The 13,659-nt window shown below is 37.7% G+C and overlaps 1 protein-coding gene across 2 annotated transcripts in view; it reads right to left on the bottom strand.

The window, feature by feature from the left end:
- Positions 1-13,659, bottom strand: part of ankrd11 (ankyrin repeat domain 11) — a 162,875-nt gene that overhangs the window by 38,291 nt on the left and 110,925 nt on the right. For both annotated transcript variants that reach the window (XM_081358790.1, XM_081358791.1), the window contains exon 3: positions 3,780-3,925. In XM_081358790.1, the coding sequence (XP_081214916.1) occupies positions 3,780-3,866 (87 nt within the window). In that variant the 5' untranslated portion in view covers positions 3,867-3,925. The remainder of the gene's footprint in view (positions 1-3,779; positions 3,926-13,659) is intronic.

The raw sequence follows: 13,659 nt of genomic DNA, 5'->3' as shown, positions 1-13,659 counted from the left end.
TTTGTAAACCACATTTAGTCTTGTTTTTATTTGTCAACGATATTGCATTATACATGTATTTTAGTCATCGTCACATGACCAGCATTTACGTCTCGTCTCGTTTTCGTCAGGTGATAACGGTTCGTTGACGACAATATTTCGTCATAATTTTCGTTGACGAAAGCAACACTAGTAATACCCATGTCATTATACAAATTTCTGTCCTCAAATCTCTCACACACACACTCTGCCCCCTCACCCTCACAGTGAGAGAAAAAGATGAGAGCAGAGTTGCAGCACGTAGAGAAACTAAAGCTAAATCAAGCAAAAAAACAGTTTCACTGCTTTTCTCTAAAACCATCTGTGTGATCAGCCCTGTTTACTTACTGGTTTCCTAGCAATGCTTTCACTCTTCCTCGCTCACGCGCTCGTTCCCTCCCCTTCGCAGAGTCTGATGCAATACTACACAGAATGATGTACATACACACACACACACACCATCTGGGCCTTAAACTCTTCACCAACTCTGGCTCGTCTTGCACCAAAACACTGACCCTCGGATTCAAAAACACTCATGAAAAGAAAAAGCGCCTCAATTGTATTTACACAATGCCATACTGAATTTCCTTCAAAATGCAGTGGAAAACAACTTTCTACCACACTTATTAATTCCTTTTTTTTTGTATACTGAGTGCTGTTTTCATGTTGTTCTTTGTGTTTTGTCTGCATTAATGAATCCTGGGATGGACGCCAATGAATCTCAATCTCCATGTTGAACAACCTCAAGATGGCTAAACCTCTTAACTAAGGATTGCCATATTCTCACAGTTTTGCCTATGTGAGGGTAAAAGGCGGTGCGTTATATTATAGCTGTCGAGTTATGAAATCAGGCAGACTTGGGACTAGGGATGGGTATCGTTAAGGTTTTAACGGTATTACTACTCTTACCGATACTCCTTATCGATCCGGTACTTTAACGGTATTCTTATCGGTTCTTTTTGTTATATTAAAAAAAGGAAAAAAAATATTTAGAACATAATTGATATTGCTTTATATTTTGAAATGTAAAATAAATATATATAGCAAAAGAAAAAGCAATGCTTTAACAAAACAAATATGTAGGCTGTGTTATGCAGAAGGGAGCAGGCTTTTGTGTTTTATATATTTATATTAAGACATAGGACACCAAAAACAAAGTACAAACACATGGTCAAACAAAAAAAAAGTATACAATAAAACAAATATACAAATTATATACCCAGTGCTTTAATTTCAGTAATGTCTGACATTACTGTTCAAGAGTAATATGGGCTAAAAAGACATCTAATAAAGTCAGATACAAAATAACACTGCATAGTTTAAATCATAGATAGATTAAAGCTTATGAAAGCCAAAATTTTTCATTCAAGAGCTGCGACTGATTTTCTCTTTGCCTTTTGTTGTTTGATTCACATTAATGGAGCAATCGTCAGCAGAATTATTGGACTGCTGCCTCTTTAAGACCAAATGCAGATCTAATCATTATTACAACTATTTACACCCATTTAAGACAAACTGTATTTAAGTGAATAAACTGTTTAAGTGAATCTCCAAGACGGCCATTTTGATATATTTTTGTGTATATTTGATCGTTTAGATCCGCACAAAGCCCAAAATATACGTTGCTTGTCTCGTTGTGGTGTGTTTCGGAGCGCGCGCCTCATTTGAAACAGCGTCTCTTGCTCAATTTTGGTACTTGCCTTTTATTATCAAACGCGTCCCGCAGTTTAGCAACAGTATAGACCACATTTTACAACAATCACCGATCGTGCAGATTCTGACATTACGTTTGGGTTTTAGGGAGAAATGACAGCGCACCGCTGTGAGGGGAAGTTGCGCTAAACAGAATGAATGCGGCTTTAGTTTTTAATGGTTATACCTCAAATATCTTTTTTATAATCATTGGAAGCCACAATCTAAATCTAAAATAAAATTAGTTTAATATCAAAGATCTAAAGTGTAGCCTAACCATTTGAATGTTTAGTTCTGTCCTCATCGTCACTCATTAAGCAGGACTGTTGTGATGTGCGCGCCGTCGCTCCGCGTTAAAGATCTCTCTCTCTCTCTCTCTTTAGCAAAAATGCATCACAGTCAAATGGTTAAATATTATTATATATAGAAGTGGCTGGCGAGATTAAATTAGCAAGATAATAATTTCTTAATAGCAATAGCACTTTCTTAATTTCTCCAGTACCGACAGCAGAACCGATAACGTCCGAGCTTATCGATCCAGCGGTATTTCAAAATTCAGCACCGGGGCCCGTTTAATACCGGGTTTCGGTACCCATCCCTACTTAGGACACACTAAAGTATGCGGAGAAACAGCATGATTTACACAAATTATGTCAGAATTTATGAAAAACTAAGTCAGATGGCTAAGAGTAAAAAGCAATCTATGTAAATGTACACATAAGTGTAGAATGATTAGTTAGCATGATCATCTATTGACTTTAAATATTATTAAAATGTTTAGATTGTTTAAAATCAAATTAAAGATGTCCATTCTTAGTTTGTTTGAATGCTGAAGTGAGCACACCATATATCGTCTACGATAATATCGTGATTGTCGTTTTAACGATGTGCAATATGACATTATCGAGCATGTCTCTCACTTTACAAAAACACAGAGAGCGCACGTGTACACTGCGTGATTTAGTCTATTAAATGCATTAATAATGCCCTCAATATTCAAGGGGGCAAAAATACCTCTGTATGTCTTTTATGCATCATTTAATATAGTTAATCACACGAAGAGTGCCGTTTTTCTCCGAATATCAGTACAATAACAAAACGTGATATTGGTTTTATACAACATTTCAATAAACAAGAAGTTAATATTAAACGACTTACATTTTAGACACAACATTGCCTGTTTTTGCTCTATTTCGCCAATGAAAATAGTTCCAAACAAAACCACAGGACAGATATGCATCTCTGAGCAACACACGGCTGTTTCATTACTGAATGCACAAATCGTTTGAATGAATGATTCAATGACTCACTCATTAACATTGACTTAACTTATTAATTTTAGTTTCACATTTAAAGTATCTTTATATCAGTATTCAACGTTTTATGATTAAGACATCAAACATTATTTATGCATGTGTAACAACAGGTTAAACGCTTTCATGTCGCTCTGATCTGCATTAAACTGTGTAAATGCATCTAAATGCCACTTCAGATGCAGCTTCTGTGTTTCCTCCGCATTACAAAGATGAATTTTGTTGATACTGATTTCATTTGATTGTAACAGCTCAATAGTGTCTTATTATTCTAACTTAATTTATTGATTAAATGTAAGAATTTGACACAAAAGATGAGGCACACATTTAATTAGGTGGCTTTATAAAGGTAAAAATGCCAATACGAGGTAAAACAAAAAATTAATTTAAACCTATTGAAAAAGATAATTTCTGACCACAACACAGAACATAAAGAATATTAAAAACTTCAGGAGTCAGATTTCCACAGCAGTCCTAAACCTGCCAAGATACCAACACAATAAGCACACTCAACAAAATATCGTTATCGAGAAAATCCCAAAATTTTTGGCCAATATCGCACAGCAATGTGAATATGTAGCTCTTACGACATGACTTAGGATAAACCTTATTCAATGGGTTGCTACTTATCAGCTTAGAGAGGTTATAGGAGGTTATACCAGCAGAGTGTGTGTGCGTGTGTGTGTGTGTGTGTGTGTGTGTGTGTGTGTGTGTGTGTGTGTGTGTGTGTGTGAATATAAAAGCAATTTTCCTCACCTTCTTCCCACCCTGCTTTTCCACCATGTCGGTGTTGAGTGGGAAGTCCTCCAGCTGGGGGGTTTTAGCACCCCCACCCTTGGGCATCGTTCAGCTATTGCCACGCCAAACCTCATTCACGCTTCCATCGCATCGTCATCGACCGTCTGTGAGACAGAGAGAAGAGAAGCACACATTAGCACTTCACTGTCAAGCTCCTTTAAAGGTGCATTGTGTAATATTCAGGAGGATCTGTAGACAGAAATGCAATATCATATACATAACTGTGTTTTCAGTGGCGTATAAAGACCTTACATAATGAAGCGTTATGTTTATTAGCGGGTCGACATGTATCTACAGTGGCCCTGAACGGACAAACGCGTTTCCTCACTATGTTGTTCTTCATGATAAGAAGCGAGCTAAAGTCAGCGAATAAAACACTGACACAATGATGAACAAATAACAATAATATTCGCAATAACATATCGTTTTACTGAATAATAAAGTAAACATTATTTCTTAATTAACTTTGTAAAGAAACCTCATTGTTTAACTGGCTACTCTCTGCTGTCTCAGACGACGACATCACTTCCTGTCAGCCACCATAACTTCTGTTGGGTGCACTTCACAACCTCACCACTAGATGGCGCACTAAAAATCACACACTGCACCTTTAACTCAACACACAATGTTCTCTATTTTTCCCCCGCATTTTTTGCTTATTTGCAAAGCCATTTAATGCAATATATCTTCAAAAACAAATATAATTTAGGATACAGATCTCATAAGCTTAATAACAGTTTCTGAAGAACTGAATTACATCTGTTAATGTTCTACATAGGGCTTTTAGATGGATGTAAACAGTAGTAAAACCTCAACAGTCGTCAGAAAGTGTGTCACTATTATTATAAAATCACCTGATTATAGCACACTTCAGATTACCATCATAATGGGCATTTGGTTGCATTTTATTTTCACTTCTCATTTGTATAAAAAACATTTTTGGCATTTATAAATTACCATATAAATCTAATGACTTGCTATGGCAGAGGAGATGACAGCATCTCCCAGATTTTGAATGTGGGGCACATTAAAATAACCATTGTTAATTACACACAGAAACTCAAAGATGGGAAAAAGACGTACAAAAATGTGTTAAAATTTATAATAATACACATCTATTTTCAATAAGGTAATATTTTCTAACAAAATTGTATCACTCTGTGCTCAAAAAACCCTTTTGAATGAAAGATTTAAATGAATACACTAAAGCTTTATAAAATAATTCCCACATTTAAAATGTTTCATCATAAAAAACTTACTTTTTGTAACATTCCAATTTATATAAAATCAGTCACTACCACAATTAGTCAAAATGTTGTACACTTGACAGCCCTACTGCCAACAAATGGCATCATTTATGTCTTCCATTGTGAGGATAATGTAGACCAGTTCATCTGATAACACTGATCTGCAATCAGTTGTAGAAAACTAAATCTTTTTTTCCCCATAAGGAAAAATGACACATTCAATATATGTTTTAAATGCAACACCAACACTGTTCCAGAATCTGGATCGTTCCCCAGAATGCATTTGATCCAGTGAAACAAGAAAACAATTACAAACACCAGCTAAGATTTTGACTGAGGCTTTGACTGCATTTTCATACACCCCCAGGGGTATTTGCAAATTTAAGCAAAACCTTTAAAAAAAACCCCAATATAATTCAGACCATTTCTGAAAAAAAAAAAAAAAAAAAACCCAAAAATATATATATATATACTGTTTCTTTCCTCTTGTTTACAGTCCATAAATCAAGCATGGTGATTCAGAAGCTTATAAACAAAACAGCAAACCGGACACAGTCACGTACACACAGATCAGAGCTCCCGGCAAACGATAAGATAAAGACATAAAACACTAAAGCGCAAGAGCACTGCAATTCATTAGCACTGCAGGGAGGAGACGGCTGCTGCACAAGATTACAGGGGAGAAATCAATTCGCTATAGCATTGCAAATAGTGCGCAGACAACCCATATCGATGCAAAGTTTTTGCATCAAAGCTTTGACAATATGGTATTTTGAACAAATGCATTGGTTTAATGTCTATAATGGAGCACAGTCATCTTTTTCTACTCATTTGGGAGCAATTTCTATCCTGAACGTTCCCACAGCACGGCTGTAGATCGAAGATGCCCTGTTGCAATTTTACATCTAGCATGTGGGTTCACTTAGGAAACAAACAATCTCTATAATACACATTCAATTTGCAAGAAACGTCACGTGAACTGCAATCATACCCAAATGTTGTGAAAGTGCACATGACGGGTGACTTAATCACCCTCGATGGAGGAGTTTAACCAAGTGTATTAGGGCTGTACAATATTGGGGGAAAAAACGTAACATTGCAATATTTTGTTATAAAAACAATCTCACCAGATGATTTGAATAGCTCTAATTATGATATATATAATTAATACAATTTATCTTTTTTAAAGGTACTCTTTTGTTTAGAGATGCACCGATTACAATTTTCTGGGCCGATTCCGATTTCCGATTTTTCATTGAGTTTGACCTGCCGATACCGATTTTAGCCGATTCCGATTTCATTTTTTCTAACCACTTTACAGCACACACAAATATTTATTTTATATCTTTTCTGTAATAGAACATTTTACAATTTGCATAGTTCACACACATCTAAAGTGCAGTGTTGTGGAAGAACCATTTCCTTTTCACATTCAATATCCAATAATTTTATATATGTATTTAGCAAACGAAACGCCTGTATGAAAACAGGGAATGGCAATAAAATAATATATAAATAAAAAATAAAATAAATATAGCCTTGCAGTATAAAGACATTTCTCAAAGCACACACACAGGCCTATTGCAATCACTTGTACAAACTGAATAGTAAAACAAGTTTAAATGGGTACAAAATGTTAGTCTTTGTTTTCTTTTCTGACATAGCCTACTCCAGTTCTTGTTAAAACACACAAATTCTGTGCATTTTGGGCTTTTTTTGTGAAACCCTATTTAGGCTATTTTCCATCAAAAGTGTGCTTTCCCTTTAATTGAGCGCGAGCAGTGCAGCAAATAGACTCGGCGCCGAAACACGCGTTTCACTGCTCGCGACCGCTCGCGACGCTCCTGCTTGAAGCTCACGCGCTGCTCCCGCTCCCGTTGTAAAAGCACTCATTGATTAACATATGCACGCCGAAAAAAAATACTCGCTTGCGGTCTGAACGGACGTAATTCACGAGGTTTTCTACATGTGCTCCGTGTGCACGTGTGATGCTGATGTTGCGCGATGTTAATCATGCGGCGCCCGAGTGCATTTGACCGGCATAAAATCGGCATTTGTCAGACTGACCGGCCGGTCGCCGGTTACGGCCGATCACGTGAAAATCGGCCAATTCCGGTCACCAGCCGATCAATCGGTGCATCTCTACTATTGTTGTTTGATCACCATTGGTGACAAACAGCTGCGGGTTTATTAGGCTGCTGTCCCTTTAAGACGAACGCACGGATCCAATATAATGATACGCATCCGTTTTCTTTCTCACTTGTTTACAACACATAACTGACTGTTTACGAGGATACTCGCCGAGAAAAGCTACCATATGTAAGAATTTTGTAATAAAATATCCAAAAACCACGTAGTGTGATATATTTCCTGCAGTTGTGTACAAGTTCCCAAAGATTTTTAATTTCAGAGAAATTCCAATTTTAAATAATGGCTCATCCCTGTTCACTTGTCGCTTGTCAATGACGTAACATCCGCGTAATCCCTGGTTTCCGCTCGAACTGCCATAGTAACCATGGCAACAGACGTGGAAACTGCGTTACGTCTAGCGGCGCGCTCACGCTGTTGCTGTTTCGTTCATTATGGACCATGGCAAGCAGACTTTGGGACAAAAGGAGAAATAAAACGAGGATCAATTTCGGCGTGGCGTTCGAGATGCTGAGAGCTAGCGTCCGCGACTTAACTTTGACTTGAGACGCCGCTCTTGTATTTATTAGACAGGTGAGCAAATGTACATAAAACTAATCAATGTTATATAGCTCAACATGATGAAATGTTAGAATATGATTGATCAGTATGTTATTCTAATGTTATCTAGCTCACTGCTAGTCTCATACAGACAAACTAACACATAGAATAACATTATAACTTTCAACTCACTCAAATGCTGTTTAGTGTGATAGTGTCAAGCAAGCGAAACAGCGCTGTGTTACCTCACAAGTTTCATTCGTCTAATAAACTGACCTGTGTGAGTATTATTCAGCACTTGCGGGTAAGTTAGTTCGGTAGAATGAAATGTCCTTTCATTTATATCCGCAGGACTCGCGTGTGGCGCTGATATCTCTCATTAGCACTCGCGCCCTGCTTCATTCCACAGTCATGTTAAAAACATCAGTGTATTCACTCATCCATAAACATTATTAGGTCCATTAGCATGACGGCAAGTTCCATAACTCCGCTTATGCGTCATCAACCGCGGCTTTTGTTATTGTAAGAGGTTAGCGACCCCTAGCAGCGAAAAAACTACATATTGCAGCTTTAATTTTGTGCGCACGCGTCAATCTAATGTGTCTGGGTAATGATGCTTGGATCAACAAATATTTGTGTATGCTGAACAAAAAGCGTGTCGTGAGGGCAGTTTGTGTGACTGGCCATTGCCTGGAAAACTGGCACTCACCACAGCCATCTCTCTATTCAAAGACAGCTATTTATATCTCCAGCTAACGTACCACACGCGCATACACACAATACTGCTCTTCTGTTGTCTCCCACACCTCGAAGTGGTCGAAAGGTCAGGCTCAAATGGGGATAAACAAATGTGGTGTGGAAGAGGCACACAAACATGTGCATGTGTTCTAGAACAAAACTTGTCCAAGCAATGATCAAAACCACCACAGGCCATTCAACTGCTTTTATATGTTAGCTCAGCTGTGAGATTCACAGTTCAACAGGCTGTTGGAAATCTTCAAAAACCGTCCGTACATGAACGTACATGAAGCATAATGTGTCTGCTTAAGGAATGTGTGTTTTTGTGCACCCTGCTTGTGAACGTGTGTGTGTTCTGCAAGCGTTTCTGCAGGAAAAGAAACACACAGAGGAACGGCACCCAGAGAAGAAACACAACAACATCCATTCCAGATACACGGCTCATTTCCTCTGCTTTCCAGCCCAATCAAAAGCTGCTGCGCATCTGCCATCAGTGTGGGTGCTTGTGTCAGACAAAGCGGGCTTTTTTTTGTTGTTGTTGCCTGCAGCCAGCTGTAATTCATCACATATGAGGTCTACTTTTAGCACTGTACTCTACTGTAGCTGGAGCAGACGACACAAGGCCTAATCCTGACTTCTCCCTGCATCCGTTTCCTTCTGCACAAACACACAACAACAGTGTGTGTGCAAGTTTGGACATATTCCCTGTAGCGGTCTCGCATTCGTCTGAATCCTGGCTGATTGTTCAGGAACTTTCACCAAAGCAGACCTCAGTTTTCAAGACTGTATATATAGAGCCCTATGATTTCCGTGATGCAAAAAACGCTCATAAAAATGGAATTTGCAACATTTTTGATGAATAAATAAAAAGCAGGTCACTACACTTAAATTAAATTGCACTATAGATTGGTGTCTGAGAACATTAAACAGCAAAATATCCTGTCTCTGTGTGAACGAATGACGCAGATGCACTTTTCATTTACGACGTTTTCAGCCTATATGAGGACATGAATGCATGAACTTCATCTTCAGAGCCGCTCTGAGAGTCACTTCATCAGCATTTTACCGCTTCATTTGAGAAAAACTATCGTCATTTCATAAAAACTCAAAGGTCTTCATGGCAACCCTTCAAAATAAAAGCTCAGTTTAACTTGGGGAAAGTATGACAAAAATATACCACTGTTGTAGAGTAGAATTTAGCTACATCTCAGTGTAATAATACTAACATTAATAAAAAAATAATTATTATTATTGCAAATAATTTTTGTGCAGCATTTTGTTTGACAAAAAAAGTTAGAAATTAAATTAAACAATTAAAATGGTATCCAGAAAACTTAAAACAGAAAACAGAATTTGAGAAAAAAAAAAAAAACATTTCATAGTACATTTTTGTTAAACCTTTTATAGATTGCTGTGAAATTGTATACATATCATGACTTCAATTAATTAGACATGCTTTTTGATTACTAGAATTTAACCAGTCCAGAAAAAAAGAAATTTGGGAAAAAATAAAACAGATTTCACAGGTCCCTATTATGTAGAGCAGAATAAGTTGACATGTCCAAACCAGGTGCAATGTGATATGAAACATGGTATCGAAATGTTCGTATCACAACAACTCTAGTCTTTATTGGAGAGGTCACAGGCTCCACATACAGATTCAACCGCTGCATTTTTCCAGCTATAGATGATGGGCTGATAGATAGGCCTTGTTAGTGGATGGCTGGCTCTGGGTCATGGGATTAGTCTGGGAGGAATGTTGGCCCTCTCGGTTTGCTGAGGCTGACCCTGGGTCAGTGGTTAGACAGCGAGCCTGCTGACGGGGCAGTCCTGCCTTTGCTCCGCCGGGAACACAAAGCTCCCTCTAATCTCCTGCTTCCACCGGCCCGTCACAAGCACATGTGCAAACTACACAGATTCAGATAGGAAAACAAACCAACATAACATGGCTGTTCTTTCAGAGAAAAATAAGACTATAAAACACTATAACACTTTCCTTAAAGCCTTTATGTATAATGCATTATAAAAGTGTTTTCTAGAGGTCGACTGATTTGTGGCATTTTTTTAATGAATCGGCATCGGCTGATTGTTCTGCAAATTAGACCGATTAATAGGCGGGCGCAATCATCTAAAAGTTTATTTGACAGTTTAGATTTTTGATGACCTGTATGTGTATTTAATAACATATACATATATTTTTTTTTTTATACAAGTGCACTGATTGGAGAGGCTTGTGTTGTTCAATAAATGCTTAATTTAAGCAACTTTCTGTATTACTTCTTATTAATGGTTAGATTTTATGAGATGCATTATAAAAGTATTTTTAATGCATTAATTATGCCTTGTAATGCACCTTATACTGCATTGTATAGTCTCAAGAATAACTGTAATAATACATTATAAAACTTATCTAATCATTGAACACACCTTTAGAAAGTACAATACACTAAAACACATGATAAACAACCAATTTCAGAATCTGCAAATATTATAATGCATTTTAACTTTGGATACAATTATTTATGAAAAGATTTTATGCATTATTTGTACATTATGAATATTTTTATAATGCATCATACATAAGGGCTTTAAGTAAAGTGATACCAAAAATATGTTTGCTGCATGCTCGCACAAATGCAGTATCGCCAGATCTACAGGAGTCGCCAGAAAAGACTAAATGCAAAGCAGGTACACTGCATGTTTTTATGCTCAAACGAGTCAGTATTCTCACATCTGAGATCACGTCTCATGCATCGAATTATTAGTGACATTACAGTGATCATTTTGGGAATATTGTCTTAAATCTTATAAAGACTGTCAGCCAATTTCTCATGCATAGATATGGTCTTTAAAATTGGGGGGAAAATGAGATAAATGACAAATATTTATTAATAATATATACAAATTTTTTTTAGATATGTTTATTTTAAATACGTATTTTTGAAAAAAGAATTAAAATAAATATAAATTATATATAGGCTTTGTATCGGCAACCCTGATCTCTAAAGATATCGGCATTGGCCATCAAAAAACCAGTATCGCTCGACCACTGGCCACATTATAGTTTAGTCAGCACATATAATCATAACAGCATTTCCAGCCATTTCCTGTCAGCATGTTTGGAGAGACACTGAGAAGAAATGCCTCTGCACCTGAACTCTCAGCTCAAACTAATATTTCTCCATGCATCGATCAATAGCGATCCTCCCTCTGCGGTCACACAGGGGCCATCGCAGTGTGTTGCCTCGGTCCAGTTCTTCCTCATTCCTCACACAATCGCTGCTGCACAGTATGAGTATTATGGGCTGCTTTGGAAACGGTTCCTCCTGCTGAGATAAAAGGGCCCACAATGCCCCAGTTCTGCACCATGGTAACGTCGGGCGATGTCATCACGTTCACTGGTGTTTAGTGCATCTGTCTGTCAGCGGAAAAGGGCCGCACTGCATCGAGTCAGCGTGGAAATGAGTGTGTGTGTGTGTTCATGTGCATCACATGAGCTCTGGCCTCTTTCCTGGTGTCTACAGTGACATCACAACTGCTCGAGGTCGTCCTCATCTCAGAAACATTCACAAACAACAGACCAATCAGCTGTAAAGGTCGCATTAGACATCAGGATTGTCCATCATTTTGATGAACAGGGTCATAAAGTTCCCTCATAATCTTTAATTACCCATAATTTTTATGATAATAAGGGGATTTAATAGGCTGTTTTTGTTCACATTTTCATTTTTATTCACGAACTTATGGGAAATGCATATCGGCTAGATTCTGCATTTATTTATATATGAAGAGAAAGCTGAACAGAGACTGTGTGTCACTTTTCAGGTTTCATCATGAATGTCTAATAAATCGCAATAAGCTTTGTGCTTTGTTACTTCTGATATGAAACAAAATCTCAGCTTTCAAATTCTGTCTTTTTCCCCCACAAAATTCAAAGTGAAGTTAACGTGATAAATTCCTTCCTCTTTACTACGTTACAGAACAAAATAAACATGAATGAACATAAAAAAAATTGAAAGATATTTCGTAAAGAAAGATGTCTCATGACTGCTAACAGAAGACATTTTCAAACCAATCAGCTTTCTTTTGGTTTGCATTACCAATTTGAACAAACCTAATCTGCATAGTGAGTTTCTTCTCCCGATCGCGAGGATTCCTATTGGAATTAGGGCTGTCAAAATGGCTGAAAAGCTAAATTCGAATTTATTTCTTAAATATTAGCAAATTTCAAATTGTATTCGAATTCTAAAGGCAATACTTAATATTAGAGGAAAAAAGTACTTTACTGTCTCCTATGTCCACAAGAGGGCGCAAGCGAGTGCAATAAGCAAATATAAACCAAATCAAGCATCGCATCTTTTATTGAAATTGAAATTTTAAAGTGCATTAACTTTTGAAACAATTGTTCTTAAATCAAATATAATTTCCTTAATGTGCATGCAAAGACAAAATAGTGCATTAAACTGTGTAAGCGCATCAGTAACCTAAGAAAACACGCCAAGCGTAATGTAACGTTACTACATGAACACAAAAGGGCAAACTGACATTCAGAAACACTCACTTCTACTCACTACATCTACATATTGTTCGTCAATTTATTGGGTTTTCGTAGCAGGAAGCCTTTTCCCGCCATTTTTCAAACGAACAACGCAGCCACACCTGATGTATACTGGATCAGCTAACAAAACAAAATGCTTCAGCTATGCCATCGTCATGTCTCGCGCGCCTCTTGGCACGCGACACGGTTTTTGCATTTGAATGTGCAGTTTTTTTAAACAAAAATTCCAAAAAAATTTCAAAATTCAAATTATTATGTGACAGCGCTAATTGGAATGAGTGAATTTTGACAGCACCTTAAGCTCGACTTCACCAAACTCAACCAGCACATGCATCTTTTTGCACCAGTATAGTTGCATCGGGAACATGGACATGTGTCGGGTACAAACGTGTCGCACAAGTCCTGAAAAGTGAAGCCAAAGCATCTCGATCGCCCCCTGGTGGCTGGTCCCAGTATAGCTCATCAACCCAGAGTCTCGATCCCCCCCGGTGGCTGGTCCCAGTATAGCTCATCAACCCAGAGTCTCGATCCCCCCCGGTGGCTGGTCCCAGTATAGCTCATAAACCCAGAGTCTCGATCGCCCCCCGGTGGCTGGTCCCAGTATAGC

This window comes from Scardinius erythrophthalmus, assembly GCF_964197995.2.
Source record: "Scardinius erythrophthalmus genome assembly, chromosome: 2".
Classification (NCBI taxonomy): domain Eukaryota; kingdom Metazoa; phylum Chordata; class Actinopteri; order Cypriniformes; family Leuciscidae; genus Scardinius; species Scardinius erythrophthalmus.
Note: the sequence above shows the minus strand (reverse complement) of the source record. Positions and strands in the feature narration are given on the sequence as shown.